This window comes from Rattus norvegicus, chromosome 3 (genome assembly GCF_021556685.1).
Source record: "Rattus norvegicus strain SHRSP/BbbUtx chromosome 3, alternate assembly SHRSP_T2T, whole genome shotgun sequence".
Taxonomy (NCBI): Eukaryota; Metazoa; Chordata; class Mammalia; order Rodentia; family Muridae; genus Rattus; species Rattus norvegicus.
Genome location: NC_141536.1, coordinates 9,132,762 through 9,149,651, shown reverse-complemented (window position 1 = coordinate 9,149,651; position 16,890 = coordinate 9,132,762). Strand labels below are relative to the sequence as shown.

At 51.0% G+C, this 16,890-nt stretch overlaps 2 protein-coding genes across 3 annotated transcripts; one reads left to right on the top strand and one right to left on the bottom strand.

Annotated features, from left to right (window-relative positions):
- Nucleotides 1-303: 303 nt before the first annotated feature.
- Nucleotides 304-13,171, top strand: Surf4 (surfeit 4). Its single transcript, NM_001033868.1, is given in 6 exon segments — nt 304-470; nt 6,630-6,816; nt 7,693-7,769; nt 8,340-8,383; nt 8,825-9,011; nt 11,079-13,171. Coding segments are annotated over 6 exon segments (810 nt in total). The 5' UTR covers nt 304-422; the 3' UTR covers nt 11,346-13,171.
- Surf2 (surfeit 2) lies at nt 13,033-16,852 on the bottom strand. 2 transcript variants are annotated; one of them, NM_001033866.1, is made up of 6 exons: nt 16,741-16,851; nt 16,419-16,573; nt 15,728-15,831; nt 14,224-14,406; nt 13,950-14,089; nt 13,033-13,495 (listed from the first exon to the last, which is right to left on the bottom strand). In NM_001033866.1, exons 1-6 carry the CDS (start codon nt 16,831-16,833, stop codon nt 13,409-13,411), a joined length of 762 nt encoding a protein of 253 aa, NP_001029038.1. In that variant the 5' UTR covers nt 16,834-16,851; the 3' UTR covers nt 13,033-13,408. The 2 variants fall into 2 exon arrangements, with proteins under 2 accessions (NP_001029038.1, XP_087510314.1); XM_087654188.1 differs by having other exon boundaries at nt 13,040-13,492; nt 16,741-16,852.
- Nucleotides 16,853-16,890: the final 38 nt, after the last annotated feature.

The following is a 16,890-nucleotide window of genomic DNA, read 5'->3' as shown; positions in this document are numbered from 1 at the left end:
GGCAGGAAGTCAACCAGCACGGTGGGCGGGACCTGCTGCTTGGTGTGGGTGTAAAGCGGTCAGTGCTTCGGGTTCTAGAGGCTAAAGGGCTAGGGGCGGTCCGTGGGGGATAGAGGGGGTGGGGCCTGGAGCGTGGGGGCGGGGTCTACTCGGGAAGGGCGCGCGGCGGAGGCGGGGCCTGCTCGTGACGGGCGGTGCGCCGGCGCCAGGCTCCTCGAGCGTGGCGGGCGGGGTCTGGAGCGTGAGGGCGCGCGGCAGGCGGGGCGGGGCGCGGCGGGAGGCGCGGCCCCTTTAAGGCTTGGCCTACGTGGCAGCCGCTAGAGCAGCCGCGGCTCAGCGAGGCCGGCCGCCGGGTACTTCCTGTGGAGGCCGCAGCAGGCGCGAGCGCCCAGGACCTGCCAGCTGAGCCTTCCGCCGCCGCCATGGGACAGAACGACCTGATGGGCACGGCCGAGGATTTCGCCGACCAGGTGCGGCCTGCCCCACAGCCCGCTGGCCATCACGGCCCCACGGACGCCCGCCCTCGCCGTCCTGCCCAGCTTCATGGAGAAATCCGAGGGAGGCTGGGCGGGGGGCGGCCAGGGAGGATCCCAGGGCCCGCGGTGCTGCTCTGTGCCCTCTGCCCTCTGAACTGCGGCGGCTCCTTGGGGACCTCTGGGGAAGGGGGTACTCTGTGCGCCCCGCTGCGTGGGGGCGTCCTCTGTCTAGGACCGTGCTGTCCCTCCCTCCTTCGCGTGGACTCTGCTCCGGTTGCCCGATCTGGGTCCACGCTGCCGAAGGAGAGGAGCCTGTCCCTTGACTCTCCTTCCCTAGTGTACAGGTGGCATGTGAACTGCAGGGAAGGCCTGGGATGAGTCTGGGCCCGAGCGACTAGCTGGGCAGGGTTAGAACCGGAGAGAGGCGCAGGTGGCACCACTTTTAAACATTAAGTTCGACACCGATGGGGTGAGAGTTGTGGAGTGTGAGCCTTTGAATTCTGAAATTGCCCCATTAGGTCTGCGAAGTAGTAATATAGTCTGAACTAGCCCTGTAGGCTGAATGGTGCCGGGCCCACCCGCCAGCCTGTTTTGGTTCTTTTAGTGTGTTCGTGGCTGTCGGTGATACGAGTAGGCATTTCGTGGCCTAGAGAACTGGAAGGCTTGGGTGTGTGTGAGCATCTTCAAATGAACTGTGGTTCGAATGAGCTTCTCTACCTCTCCTTTTGAGGGGTGTCACCTCCCGTGTTCTCATTGGGTTCCGTTGAACCATTTTCCTGTGAGCTGATCTTTTTAAAGTCATTTTCACCCCTTTTGGAAAAGTTTCTAATGTCATGATTTTGCATTAAATACATAACTTTAAAATTGTAAAAAAGTTCTCAAGGACCAAGGTCTTCCTTATGTGATGGGTTTCATTGACATAATTCTCAGTGACCCAGTTTTATCTCCCTGAGTAGCAGCTCTCTAAGAAGATGGCTCCATAGCCAAGAGAAGTTTGTGAGCTGTTCACCTCAGGATCTTCAGCTGGAAAACCCTCCATTTTGCAAGTGGATTTCACAATTCGACCCAGATAAAATATCTCCAAGAAGCTGCCAACTATCGAATGATAGATTTCAACCAGAGGAAGAGTTCATTTTTTTTTATGAAGTCCTCCATGTACTTTGTCTTGATTTAAGTGCAAGAAGCCAAATCTGGGGACTGGACTGGCTTTTGTGGGGAATACAGTATCTACCTCCGCTAAGTAACTGATTTGGGCTCCTGGACTGGCCAGTGTCCACCACCCAGGAAAAAAACCCCCGGTCTCCTACTGCTTGGTGTCCAGGGCATCTCAGGTCTGGAGTCAGATTTCAGCTACACACCAGTGGAAAGATGCCAGGACTGCAGATGGCCTGCTGCTTAAAACCCAAAATTCCCAGTGAAGGTTCCCTCTTGCAGGGATTAGCCTCAGAGTCCACCTGGAAGGTAGCAAAGGACACCACATGAGCTTCTGAGATGTGACTCTTCTTCTGAACCAGTGTCAGGACCTTCTGTGCTTGTGAGCAGGCCTCAGGAAGCCTTCTGTGGCTTCAGGGTGACAGACCGGTCCTGGGATCTTTTGTGTTGGATATTCATCCGTACCCTCGAAAAGAAATCTGTCAGTGAGGACAATGCTAACAGTCCAGCATTCTAAATGAAAGTGTCTAACGGTTAGGGAGTGCAGTGTTACCTCTAAGGTGTTGTCAGAGGGATGTTGCAGATCCAGGTCTTTAGAAAACAAAAGTAGAACTGAGTTTGCAAAAACAGATTTGCCCAGAAAGTTGGGCTTCTCATATGAGACCTGGAAATTGTTTCTGACAGTGATGAGAAAACTGAGCCGTTAAAACTGGGCACCTACCTTCCTGTGAGGCTGGCTATCAAGGCTGTATCTTCCCAGGGCCACAGAGCAGTTTGTCATGATCTACATAGTCCTGGTCTTGTTTCCCAGAGGTCAGCATTCCCTCATGTTGGTAGAATTACAACCTCTCCTTTAATGTGGAGGCTGGTGCTGTGGGATGTGTACTGCTGGGGTCCTGCTGGCAGGCTCCTGTGAGCCACATCTCTGGCCCGGCATCAAGCTCCTTGCCCTTTGGCAGCCAGGAATGATGTCCTTTTGCTCCCAGGAAACCAGGCCCTGAAGTAAGTGCTGATATGCAGGAGGTAGGACCTTCAGAAGGCGTCAGAAACCAAGTGGGAAAGAGCCAGGACTACGACATGCCTATGCTCTGTGACTGGTACTTGATTTAAACTAAACAGATAGTAGAGTAGCTTCCAAGTGAATTCACACCAGGAGCAACAGTGCTTAATGGGTTCTGCCTGATGTCTGTTACCAGGGTAATAGGAAGACTGCAGGGGCCTTTATTTTGGTGTGATGTCCTGGCAAAACTACAGGCAGCAGTGGAGCAAGCTTTTAATCCTAGCACTTGGGAGGCAGGTTTATCTCTGAGTTCAAGGCCAACCTGGTCTACAGAGTAAGTTCCAGGACAGCCAGGCCAGAGACATCCTGTTTCGAAAAACCAAGAAAAAAGAGTGGCAGAAGTAGACCAAGGAGTTGGTGAGGCCTTTGTGGAAGCAGTGCCAGAGTGGGCTTGATGTGGCCTGGGTAGGGCCTGCTGTCCTGGGTCCCTGAGCCTTCCCTTTTCCAGTGCTTTGTCATCTTGTACCTCTACTTTAAGTATTGGGGAGCTGACTCACTTCTCTGCTTCTGGTCTTGACTGGAGGTTGAACAGTGCCCCCTTCTGGAGAAGTGAGGTAGAGACATGAGATTGGTTAGTACCTGGAAGAAGAGGGGTATAGGGTATAGTCCTCACAGACTGCGGCCTCTATTCAGTACTTGAGTTTTAGAAGAGGAAGGTGGTCCTGCACCCATGATGCGCTAGAGACCTCTCTGTGGGGTTTGGTGCATACTTGCTGAGGGTCCTAGAGTCCAGGTCAGTCACCACACTGTTGAGCTGACCCTGTCTGCCTGTTGCTGCTCTCATTTCCCGAGCTTGTGGGTCTTTGAACAGAATCCACCCAGGTAGGAACTCTAACCTGCCATTTTCTTAAAGTTCTCCCAGACTAAGGGAAACTAAGCTGCCATGAGTCCATTTTTGTCCTGAACATAAAGAGGAGGTTGGTATTTCTGCTCTGTGTGTTGGCAGCAGCACTCCTGTGTGATCCTTTGCCTGTTTGATGGGTTCTGTCTCACTACAGAGAAATCCCCTCAGTCCTTGCAGGGTGAGACAGATTTAAGTCTTCCTCATTCTGTCCTCGTGTATGTCTGTGAACCACTTGCATACCTGATGTCCAGGGATGCCAGAAGAAGGCATCAGATCCCAGAAACTGGAGTTACAGATGGTTGTGAGCTACCATATGGGTTCTGGGAACCAAACTTGGGTCCTCTGAGCTCTTCACTGCTGAGCCATTTCTCTAGCCCTTCTCATTTCTTAGGCTACTGGGCTGCTTCACTGCCTATTACAAGAAGGATTTATTTATATGAATACACTATAGCTGTCTTCAGACACACCAGAAGTCATGAGGTCTCATTACAGATGTTTGTGAGCCACTATGTGGTTGCTGGGAATTGAACTCAGGACCTTTGGAAAAGGAGTCAGTGCCCTTAACCACTGAGTCATCTCTCCAGCCCAGAGAAGCCTGTTTTTTCAATGGGTTGACTTGACTGACTTCTCTTCCCACACACTTTCCTCATTAGCATCCACCACTGGTTTTTCCAGGCTCTGCAATGAAGAACCATGGTTATGGAGTTTCTTGGTATTCATGGCCAGCAGGAGTTAGGATATCGGCAGTGGTCTGCAGGCAGGGGATGTGGCTGTGGGAACCCTTGCGATAACGTGATGTGAGGCAGGAGCTGTGAACAAGGTACATGTGAAGGATCTGCCTTGGTTGCTAAGCTTGGCTTTTCCCCTGTGTTGAGATCCCATCAAAGGAGGGCTGTGGACTGGTACCCTGCACCCACTTGATAGATCCTGTCTTTGGAAGGCAGAGCCCAGCAGATGTGCTTAGTTCAGCACTACACTGCTTTGGTCTCCCAGCCTCGCTGGTGTGGAAGGAGGTGTGACTTGCCTCTCCCTCCATTACTGTCTTCTACTCTTTAATTCTCTTGATCCAGACACTCCAATTAAGAGTAGCAGACTTGCCGGGATGTTTTAACTACATCTAGTGGATTGTGCTGGATTGTGTTCGTAGCAATTGAGCATCTGTGGTGAGGTTCTTTGAAGGAGGAGCAGACTGCAGCAAGGCTGGGCTGGTTTGTTCATCCAGTGGGTGCAGCCCCAGTATAATTGTGTTGGGGGAACAGTTCTCATTTGGAAGCAAGTCAGAACACCTCCAGTCTGTGGCTGCCTGAGAATCTACACCCTCCTGTGGTCTGCACAACTTCATTTAGGTACTTGACAATATATGGTCTTTTCTCGGAATGCTCTGAGATCCATAGTGGTGTTCTTTACTTTCAAAGAATATTGGTGATTGTATCACTGCTGGCTATTTCTAGGACATTTGGGCCACGAAGTAGAAACTGGGATGGTGAGTGGTATCACTTGTCTCCCCACCTAACAGAATGTAGTATGTGTATTTTCTACCAGGGCCCTAAAACTCAAGCATATTTGGACCTCTCTTCCTTTTGTGTTCATTGTGAGATTGGAGGGCAGCAACCTCTCCCACCCCTAAAAGAACTAGTTCGCCATGCCTTGAGCACATTGCTGGCTAGGGTTAGACAAGGACGGACGGGGTGAAGAAACCTGTGGCCTGAGTGCCTGTGCTCTGACTTACAGAGCTGCTGGCTCGTCTCTGTGGTGATGTCAGTGTGGCTTCTGCCGTCTCTCCGTCTCTCCAGTAGGGCTGAGTAAGCAAGGGCAGATACACACCAGGGTCACAGGCCGTGTGTCTGAAGGATGTGGACTTCAGTGCGGTGACTTCCTGTCCCCTGCCCCAGATCAAGCCTGTCTGCACTGCCGACCAAGCCAAGCCTGGACACCCTCCATGGGAAGCCCACGTGCTCTGCAGCCAAGACGGTCGCTTTGGCAGTGGCTTGGGTTTTACAGGAGCTTTGTGAAGTGCTAAGAATTCTGGAATACTCTTCTGTACATCCTCATAGTTTATCTGGAGGTTTAGTCAGCCCTGGGAGGGCCCGTACTGCCCACGTTCTCCCCGCTGCCCTGGTGGGGTCAGACTCTGCACTTTAGACTCTTCTTGACACGTCAGTCCATGGGCAGACCCTTGATCTTCCTCCTGGCTTCCACGGTGTCTTTGGATTTCTTTCACCTTGCCCTCAGCTCTTGAGTAAGGGTGGAGTGAGAAAAGGATGGAGTCTGCACACAGCTTCAGTACGGTGTGCTGGTGTAATCAAGCTATCAAATGTCATCTGCAGAGGGACAGAAGGAACCATGAGTGTACCTTTCAGAACTGCCCTTTGATGGTGATTGGGACACGTGAGTTTCACTGCAGTCATTGCTGGTGTCTTTACCTGGCTTTAGGTCATACAGGCTGTGCGGACATCCCAGCACTTTCTTTCTAGCCCATAGCCCAGCTGCTTGTCTGTACCACAGTCATCCCAGAGAGTATTAAACCTTGCAGAAAGATTGTGTTGGGGTGAGAAAGGGTAGAAAAACAGCGGTCTTTATTTTGGTGCTGCAGTCAGAGATGCTGCTTGTGGCATCTCGAGGGTAGGGGTTAGGGGTTCTCTGCTGATGCTCTCCACCAGTGCTCGGTATAGCCCTGGATGTAAGGGGGCCGTGGTGTGAAAATCCCTAAGCTGGAGCTATCTTGAGAGCCTTTCAGATGGCTTTTGTGTCTCCTACTTGTCAGTGTGCCTCGTTGGTCATGGAGCTGTGTGTCTTGTGGGGTTTCTCCTTTGATAGCTGTGGAGTGGAGCAGAGCTGGTAGATCATACTAGACACTGCCTTATGGTCCTGTGGCAGATGTGTGTGACACTGTCTTTTTCTCTGGGACCAAGTTTTGATCATCATGTAGACTTAAGAGGGGCGCATCTTCAGCAGGTGTGGAGTTGTGCAGTCTGCCCTGGCAAGGCACTGGACCCGCTGAAGGCCTCTGTCTTCCAGAGCTGACTTGTCTCCTCGGACCTGTTGCCCACACGATGAGGTTGCAGCCACCTCACCAGTGTGTTCTGTGGCCCTACAGTTCCTTCGAGTCACCAAGCAGTACCTGCCTCATGTGGCACGCCTCTGCCTGATTAGCACCTTCCTGGAAGATGGCATCCGCATGTGGTTCCAGTGGAGTGAGCAGCGCGACTATATTGATACCACCTGGAGCTGTGGTTACCTGCTGGCCTCATCCTTCGTGTTCCTCAACCTGCTGGGACAGTTGAGTAAGTGGCTCTGTACCCTCTAGTATACTTCTGGGGCATCCTGTTCATTTTGCTCCCCAAACTGTGGTGGTTGGCCATTGGGAAGCTATGTGCCAACTTGAGGTCCAGGTACCCCTTCCTGAAGGCTGATGTGACAAACAGTGAAGAGCTGCTCAGCTGAGATCACAGCCCTGGGTGTTGAAAATGCCAGCCATGGTTTGGTTCTGTGAGCTTTTGGATGGATGGATGGACCATACACAGTCCCCTTGCACTCATTGATTTAAACTTGCTATAGAAATTGGACATAAACCTGGTATGGCGACTCACTCCTTTAATGACAGCATTTGGGAGGAAGAGAGGCTGTCTCTTTGAGTTCAAGACCAACTTGGCCTATATACTAAAACAGGTTCCAGGGCAGGTGGGTCTATATAGTGAGACTGTCTATAAATAGACAAAGAAGACGTTGGACAGTCTTTGCTTCTAAATGCAGGAGATGCTAGAGCCTGGCAGTTAAGGAAGTCAGAAAAGACAAAAGGTTTCAGTCAGCGCAGAACCAAGGCATGTGGGCTCACATTGGTTTTCTGACAACACAGCTGGTGGCAGCTTTCTTGTCCTTGCGTGTTAGGAGGTGAGAAAGGTCTCGTAGTTTTAAGCATTGTTGGATGTGCTCCGTAGTGGAGCAGTCAGTCCTGCACTCGTAACCTCTGGCACAAGGAGCTATAGCTCTCCACAGCAAGGTATGATCTGAACTGGTGTTTTTCAGAAGCTGGGCAGGCATCAGGGCACATTAAGGCTCTGGGAAGGTGCTTTGCTTGGGGCGCAGCAACTCAGCAGCATTGGAATGGGTGTCTTGTTGTCTTGCACATGTGGTAGCCCCTAATTCTGTCCTCTTTCTAGCTGGCTGTGTTTTGGTGCTGAGCAGGAACTTCGTGCAGTATGCCTGCTTTGGGCTGTTTGGAATCATCGCACTTCAGGTACACTGCCATCTAGTGGTTCTCACTTTGGGTACATGGGGTCTGGGGTAGGTCTCACTTTGCTTTGCTTTGGTAGAGTTGTGTATTGGGTCCAGCATCTTCCCCCTTCAGCCCTCCTGTGTGTCTGGCTGTCCAGACCTATGGAGAACTGGGTAGACTTCTTTCCTAGATGGGGTTTAGGAGCAGATGGCCTAAGCAGGTGCTAGCCATGGTACTGAGCCATCATCCCCTTTTTCCTGAACTTCCGGTGGCAGAGACATAGGCCAAAGCTGTATGTGAGCTGGGAGTCACAGCATTTGACAAATAAGAATGTCTAGTTACCCAGAACGGCATAGTTAAGAAGCAGAACAGTCTTGCAGTTGCTTTGTGCTCCGGGACATCATAGCACAACTCTGATAGTCGGACAGGCCTAGTGGGCAAAGTGCTCCTATTGATCTGCCTTCCGTGTCTCAAGTAGTTTGTGTATCTTATGTTCTTATCCTTTTGGACAGTCTGCCTCATGTTGTTGTGATATATATCTATAGGTATTAGTGTGAAATGCTGATTCAGTTTTTTCCTCTGTTCCTTTAGACAATTGCCTACAGCATTTTGTGGGACTTGAAGTTTCTGATGAGGTAGGTGCATTTTGGGTGTTAAGAATATAGAGTCCTTGGCCCTCTCCTGAGCACCTGTTGACTAGTGCTACCCTCTGTAGCTCCCACTGTGCCTCTGAGAAGCAGGATTCCAGGGGGCACAGCAGAGTATTCCCCCCACAGCTGGAATTCCAGCTTAATAGTGAGGGGTTCTGTCTTCTAGCCCCGTATGGCATGGGTGTGTGGACCGAGGGTCTGAGTGGAAATGAGTAGAGACCAGAGCTTGGTTCTGTGTGCATTCAAGGAACCTCCTGTTGATTCAACTTGAGGCTGGTCCTTTGTACTCAGCTTGGCCTGGTCCCATTGAATGGTGGTTTGTTTTGGAGAAAGGGCAGGATGTGGTGTGTCTGTGCTGGATTCCAATCTTGCTCTGGCCTGGTGGACAGACACCTGGTAACTGTAGCTGATGTTTCTGTTCCTCAGGAACCTGGCTTTAGGAGGAGGTTTGCTGCTGCTCTTGGCAGAGTCTCGCTCAGAAGGGAAGAGCATGTTTGCTGGTGTCCCCACCATGCGTGAGAGCTCCCCCAAGCAGTACATGCAGCTTGGAGGAAGGGTCCTGCTGGTCCTGATGTTCATGACCCTCCTTCACTTTGATGCCAGCTTTTTTTCTGTGAGTACCTGAATCATATGTGGTACCTCTGCATAGCCTGAGGAGATGAGCTCATGCTTGTAAATGAGCCGGGCCAGCTCTGACTGCTCTCCTTCAGAGTTCAGTTTACACCGTGGGCCAGTACAGTTTTGTCTATCACATGGAGAAGCAGGGCTGGCAGAAAGGCTTGTTGGGAAGGTGTACCCAGCATGATGACGGTAGGTGGGTGTAGATGAACTGAGCTCAGTTATGGTAAGGGACCTACCAGGGTAGCATGCAGCTGCTACTTGTCTTCCCCAAACCTTTTACACAGTGCTTGGGGCCTGAGAGGTGGCTCACTGGCTAAGAGTGATTTCTCTGCAATTTTGAGGACCATAATTCAAATTTTAGCATGAGAGTAACTAGTCAGGCATCCCACAAATGCCTGAGAAATAGCCTGAGGGGAGCAGAAGTAGGAGGATTATTCAGATTACTGCTTCCACCCTACCTGAGATGAACTCTAGGTTCAAAATAGAGCCTACTTCAAAAAGGATTATCTGGAGAGTGATGGAGGATATCCAGATATCCAGTAAAGTACTCTCCTCTGGCCTTTGCCCTCCTACACAAACATAAACTTGTTTACTTATTTTTATTTATTTTTTTATTGTTGGTTGGCCAGATGTGGCACAGTCCTGTGCCCAGGAGGCAGAAGCAAGATTTTAAGTTCAAGGTCAGTCTGGGTTACATAGATCCTAAAAACCTATCTTTCATTCTCTACCATATGGTCATAGAACTTTTTACATGTTTCCACATTTCCCTTGTTATGAATTCAGTCTTTGCACCCTTGTTTCACTATTAGCAGTCAGAATCCAAAGTAGCTACATGTCAGCCTTAATACTTTGCTGCTGCTGAGTTTCCTCTGCCAGATACATGTTCTGTATTCTGCAAGGTCCTAGGGCATGGGCACAGTGAGGCTGAGGTCATTGCAGCTCTCGCCCCCATCCCCACTTTTGGATTTTTTTCAAGACAGGGTTTCTTCTGTATAACCTTGGCTGAACTGGAACTGTCTATAGACCAGGCTGGTCTCGAACTCAAGAGTTCGAGATTAAAAGCATGTGTTAACCTGGCCTTCATTGCAGTTTTCTAACAAGATGGCCTTTGCTCTGCTTTATAAATCCTTGTTTCATGTTTACTGTTTATACTGCAACAGGATGGTGGCCAAGGCCATTAAATACCACCAGTGAAGCCCCTGCCTTTCCTTTGTCTTCCCTTCTCAGCTCTTCCCAGAATGACCTTCACTGCTCCACTCATGACTGACTGCTTCTCTAGATGCTCCAAGTCCGACCGTTACTCCAATACACAGTCAGGTGCTTCTTTAGCAATAGACTCACCTCTTTTTTAAAAATATTTTTATGTGCATTGTTTTGCTTACACGTATGTTTAAGGGTGTCAGTCAGATCTTGGAGTTACAGTTAGTTGTAAGCTGCCCTGTGGTTGCTGAGATTTGAACCTGGGTCATCTGGAAGAACAGTCAGTGCTCTTAACCATTGAGCCATCCTCCAACCCAGCCTCACTTCTTACCATAAGTTTTTTTAGTCCATTTTCTGTTGCTATAACTGAATACCACAGAAGGGGCAAACATACAGTATGATATCTTACTCAGCTTATGCTTCTGGAGGCAGGGAAACCCAAGGTCGAGAGGTCACATCTGCTGAGGGCCTTGTGGTGTAAGGAATCTGTAGATTCCCAAGAAAACATGGGGTATCCCATGGTGAGTCTGGGGAGCAAGCCTCCTTTTATGGTCTAATCACTCATCAAAGTCTTACCTGGCAAATACCACTGATAGGATTTAAAGGATTTTCCTACATGGGAGTTGGGGAGAGTACATGTAAAGCCATAGCATCTTTAATATAGAACTCCTTTTGGATGTTTAATATTCTGTATTGATACTGTCCCCCCGCAACATTTTAGGGTTTGTGTGTTCCCTCTGCCTACAGTTTCCAGCTCTCACTAGGTCCTGGTGGAAGTCATGTGAGCCTGGCTTAGATACAAGTATGCACAGCTTTCTCCCTGACCTTTAGTCTGAATGTCTTTTTTGAATCTGTACAGATCATCCAGAACATTGTGGGCACAGCTCTGATGATCTTAGTAGCCATTGGTTTTAAAACCAAGCTGGCAGCTTTGACTCTCGTCGTCTGGCTGTTTGCCATCAACGTGTACTTCAACGCCTTCTGGACAATCCCGGTCTATAAGCCCATGCATGACTTCCTGAAATATGACTTCTTCCAGACCATGTCAGTGATTGGAGGCCTGCTCCTAGTGGTGGCTCTTGGCCCAGGGGGTGTCTCCATGGATGAGAAGAAGAAAGAGTGGTAACAGACAGATCCCTCCCCTCCCTGGCTGAGGCACAAGGCCCTGGACTGGTTCAGGGTAGAGTCAACAAACTGCCAGCATTTATGTGTCCTTTCCCCTTCCCCTCCCTTGGTAAAGGCACAGATGTTTTGAGAACTTTATTTGCAGACACCTGAAAATCGAAGGTAAAATCTTCTTTGGAAATAGTCTGGAGTCTGACTGTCCAGGGCTGGCCAGCTGGATGGTCACTCCTTACTTAGCTAAGGCTTGGAATAGACAGTGTGGTGGGCTGTGGCCTCATGCCTCCTGTCTCAGTTCCTTTTGGGGGTGAGGGACTTCAAGTCATGCTGAGCTGTACCTTATCATTCAAAGCAGTGTCCCTTCTTAGTTTTAAGTTTACATCCTTAGCTCAAACTAGTAAATGACTTAGGATGGTCCAGCCAAACACCAAACAGTTAAACCTCCAGTTCAGATTTCTACCAGTGGCCCCAGCATTGCTTCTGCCCCTGTATTTTATAGGATCAATGAAGACATTAGAGAAACCCCAAGTCAAGAGAACAGTACAGTATTGGAAGGGTGGGTGCTACTGCTGGCCCAAGTCCTTGATGTTAGCTGGCTGGATGCTTTTTACTGGGTGAAAGGTACCCTGGGAGTTTTCATGGCTCCAAGCAGGGATGGGATGGGGTAAGCGGCAGGAAGTTCTTAGAAAGCTGCTATCCCTCAAGCCTGGTGGTAGAAAGGGCAGGAGAGCAAGCTGCTCACAGGATGGCCCACAACCACCATGGAACCAGCCTGGGTACAGTGATGCCATGGGGCCCAGAAGTGAGGAGCCCCCATATTCAAGACACCCAGGCTCAACCCAGTTACCTCACACTTGACCGTCTCAGAGCAAGGCCTGAACTCCACAGGTTCTGCTCCCCCCAATCCCCTAGCTTAACTTCCTGTTCCAGGCTGAGCTTACCCCATCGACAGCCCTGAGGCCACCATTTCCCTGAGGCTGTTGCTTGCTCAGACTTTTGTCAACTTGCTCTGCTGGATGCAGCCAAGATACTTTTTACATTTGTGATGCCTTACCAATTTGATCTCAGTCCTGTATTTAAAGTTTTCTAACATTGCCTTACAACGTGTTTCTCTTTTTGGGGGAGGGGTGGGGTGTCTAATGCTGTGGTCTTGCTCATCTGCATGGTAGTGCCATGAGTGTAGTTGGGTTCCTCCTGGATCTCTTCCAGGTATACTGGAGGGAACAGACAGACAGGCTTAGAACCCCTGGAGGGAAGCTGGCAGCTTACCTCCCCCTTGGGTACAGTCTTGGAGGTCCTGCTTTCTGGCATCAGCTGGGTGGGCAGGACTGTTCTCTGAGTCACCTTAGGTCAGTCCCTTGCCTGGCTGGCTCTGCAGTCTGAATCCACCTTCTCAGCACCTGGCCCGTGTCCTACTGCAGCCGTCTGGCCTGCTGACTTCCCTAAGTGAGCTCCAGCAGTGGCCCAGGCCATGCTGTTTCTTTACCACTCAGCTGCTTGACAAGCAGAGCTGCCTCAGGGTGCACCCACCTGCAGTGCAGCCCCCTGACATTCCAATGTGGAGTGGGAGGCAAGTGCATGCCTTGCAGCAGTAGCCCTCCCAAGGGTACCCCAGCCCATTTACCAGCTTTCTGTGGGCTATGCCTGGGATGGGAGAAAAAAAAAAAAAAAAAACAACACATAATGGTTTGGCAAAAGTTTTCTGAAAATGCTTTAGCTTTATGTGGGAATAGGTATAAACCTCATTTTTATGCTGTATTTTATATCTTAGTTGTGTTTGAAATGTTTTGATCTTTGGAAACATCAAAATAAATAATGGCATTTGGTGTACAGTGTGGTCCTATGTGGTGACCAGCCAGGGCTGGGGACCTGGCCAGGCTCAGGATGCTACAGTAAGCTACAGCAAGGGTCACTGAACACTATGAAGAAAGCCATGCATGGAGAGGAATCTTCAACCCCGCTGATGCCATCTTCTGAACAGAACCTCCAGGCCCACTCTGGACAGCAGCCAGTGTCAGGACATCAGTGGCCAGTTCCAAGGACACCCAAAGGCTTTCTTTACAGGCTTCAGCTCCCTAGCTGCTTAAAGGAACTGAAGTTCTTGGGCTTGTGATGATGGCTTTTGAACTTCTTGGTCAACGGGGTGAGCTCCTTCTGTGAAAGCAGAAAATGCTGACCAGGGCCTCTGTAGGTTCATAGGGAAGGCAAGCACTATGTGTCGAAGGCAGAAGAGCAGTCTGCTTTCTCAACACTTCTATTGCTGGGTCAGTGTGGGGCCCGGGAGAGGGCAGCACAGCTGACTACAGACTTTGTCCACCTTGCTTCTCTCTGACAGAATCCTCACTCCTGCCCCAGAGAGAGGGAGTGGTGCCCAGCAGCTAAGCCCCTGAATCCTGTGTTGCAGGTTGGGTGCACCCCAGCTTAGAGCAGTCAGGACTTACTCCTGGCAAACCTAAAGTGGCCTTGGCTTCCATATTTATAGGCTGCTTGCTACCTGAGAGTGCTCTTGCAGAATTTGCTAAAACCACGGGGAGCACTAGCAATCCAGCTTCACTCAGCTGGGGCCCTGTAGCCCCCTACCCTCAGCACTCTGCAGCCCACCACTCACCTTCCTGAGTTTACGGCCCCTCTTGTGGCCCACTTTGGCTTCTCTCTGTGCAGTGCTCTTTTCTGACTGTTTGGGCTTCTCCTGTTGGTCTGTCTGAAAGTCTTCAGGCTTGAGCAGTTCTCTCTCTGTGAACAGCTCAGCTGGAAGGAACAAACACTTGGCTGAGCTGTGCCACAGGTAAAAGCATCCCTTTCCTGGGAAGAGTGGCTAACAGCAGGATCCCAAGATACCTAGCAGGAGACCAGGGCGCAGGGATCAGGCTGTGCCTGCTTACGTGGGTATAGGTCTGTCATGCTGTCATCACTCAAGGCGCCTCCCTCGTCACTGGAAGTTGGTTCCCAGAATTCTGTTCTCTGGCCTGGGAGGTCATCGACATCCATCTGGTCCTCCCTCTTCTTCCTCTTGTGTAGAAGGCAGGCAGGCACATACTCCACCCCTTGTTTCTGACACTCTTCATCTAGGAGACTAGCAAGCTCATTACACTGGCACCCTCTTGGCACACAGCTAAGCTCTGAGCTGTACTGTGTGAGGGTTCTATTCCTTTATCATCCTACCAGATAGGGCTGGGCACCTCAGGGGAAACTGTCTGGCTTCACCTCTCCTGAACTTGGAGCGGGAGGCTTCAGGGAAGGCACTTACTAGGGTCACCACTGCTCTCCTCAGGTACTGTAGGAGTTTGAACTCCTTGGGTCAGCACCATCTCCGTGGGTAGGGGGGGTACCAGCTCTAACCATCGATGCTCCTGGGCTGACAGTCTGACTGGGACCTGGCATCGACAGAACTAACTGCTCTGCTACCGCCAGTCTTTCTCCTACTTCATCTCCGACATCTGCTCCTGGGACCACTGTGGTCTCCTCCCAGTGCTCTCAGCAGGCTAGTTAGCCCCAGGAACTGCAGCCCCCGTCTCAGCTCTTCGGTACACCTTTAAAATTCTCTGGCGGGAATTCACCACGTACCAGCACCTCCCTGTCAACTCGGCAGATGACAAAGCTAACAAAGGCACGTCAGCCTTAGCTTGCCACCTGTCAGCGCAGCCCAGGTGCCAACCTAGGAACTCCTACATGTGGGAGGAAGGATCTGGCCGTGCGGCACCAGCAATCAGTCTACACATTGCTCACCTTCCCATCCTCTGACTGAAATCTGCCTGTTAGGGAGGGGCAGGTAATGCAGTCCCTGAAGCCCATCCCCAGTCTCTGCAAACCTCCACCCTTCATTCTCCCTGCCTAATTACTTCATCCCAGGAGCCTCCAAGTTACCAAATCTCAGTCACTTTCTTACCTTCATCTTCCCGCAGAGGCATGGATTAGAGACGACACCCCCCCCCCGCCCCCCATGCAAAGGCTGGTACCATCCTCCTTCCCTAACCCACCTGGAGGTTAAAATAACCACAGGAGTCTTTACTCTCAATCCCTTGGGATGCCTTCCTACCCCTGGCTATACTCAACAAATACCGGAGGCCTGTCTGCAAGTCTCCTCGTCCTCTGGACTGTTTGCACCAATCCTGGTCCTGATAATAGTCCTCAAGGCTCTCCTGCAGGATCAGATGACTATAGACCTGTCCTATAACTAGAGTACTGTGCCTCAGCCTGGGAGCCACCCTGGGATTGTCCCTGCTATGGAATATCAGGCCTTGCAGTGGGGAGGTCAGGAGCCACTGGCCTCACTGTGCAAGACTAAGCAAGTGTATCAAAGGATCAATCATGTGCAAGGCACCCTTCTAGCTTTTTGGGGGCAGGGGGCATGCATCCTAAGGCCTGAGCTTCTGGAGGGTGACTTACATTTTTGAAGTGCTCTCTGATACCTCCGGCCCCGAGTGTGCCTCAGCACATGTTCTGGGGACTTGTTGATGTGCCTCAGGGTGAGTTTGCAGAACAGTTGGTGCCTACAGGGTAAACAGGTTGGGTATGGAAGGGCAGTGCACACCAAAGACCCAGACTTGTGGGGTCCATCATGGCTCCATGCCGAAAACAGATAAAGGTCTGTTGGGGCTGCTCTGCTTTTAGTCTCAGTGTCTGGACTTTGAAAAGGGCATGGCTACCTAATCTCACGAATCAGGAGGCAGAGGCAGACTTTGAGATCAGCCTGGTCTACATAGTGAGTTCCAGGCCAACCAAGCAACACAGGCTTACCTTCAAAAACAACTTCTCAAACAGTTCCACTCAGTATGTGGGATTAAGGACCCAGATTATCACTCAAGGGGAAAAAAACCAAAAAAACCCTGCAGTTTCCACAGTGCTCCATGGTGCATGCTTGAGGATCCAACAGCTCAGGGAGTTCTATGTGAGGATATATCAACCACACAACCCAATAGGATTCCCAAACAGTGAAACTGGCACTGCCCAGCCTGGCTTCAGGGAACTATATGCAAGGGCCACAAGCCCTAGTCTTCAAAGTGTCACAGTGGGAGGCCTCTGTGTGCAGCAGGGGGCACAGGCCCTGCACCTAGGCATTGGCCGGCCATCTACGTACCGATTCTTTGTGCTGGGCACAATGTGTGGCTCGAACGCTGTGTAATCGAAGGCAGAGAAGGCACTTGAGAGCCGCTGGTACTTCTTGCCGCTAGTGTAGACTTGGAGGTCCGGCAGACGGCAGGGAAGCTCATGACCGGTTAGCGAGCAGCGTACCTGTGGATGAACCGCTGGTCAGAAGGTGGATCTTGCCAGCTCCGCCCCTTCCCTGCACTGCCCTCTCCTTCCCCCTTCCTTTCCGGCCACGGTCCTCCGAGGTCCCAATCCTTCCAGGTCCCGTTCCTTCCTGGCCCTACTTTTCCCCGTCACGGTTCTCTTTCGACCTTGTGGGTGTTGGGCAGCAGTCTCAAGCTGGGGTGCTGACGCAGAAATGCAAGCACATCAGAAGGTGGTTCGTCCATGATCGGAGACGCCATCTGACGCCACAGCCACCACGTGAGGCGGAGCGCGGTCCCGGAAGGAAGCAGGTTTCT

What these genes read in the sequence shown, in the direction of transcription:
- Surf2 (NM_001033866.1), bottom strand. Translation starts at nt 16,833, where the DNA reads ATGGCGTCTCCGATCATGGACGAACCACCTTCTGATGTGCTTGCATTT. An exon ending in GTGCCCAGCACAAAGAATCG is followed by an intron (nt 15,832 to 16,418) that starts GTACGTAGATGG and finishes TTTACCCTGTAG; the next exon opens with GCACCAACTGTTCTGCAAAC. An exon ending in CATGACAGACCTATACCCAC is followed by an intron (nt 14,090 to 14,223) that starts GTAAGCAGGCAC and finishes TGTTCCTTCCAG; the next exon opens with CTGAGCTGTTCACAGAGAGA.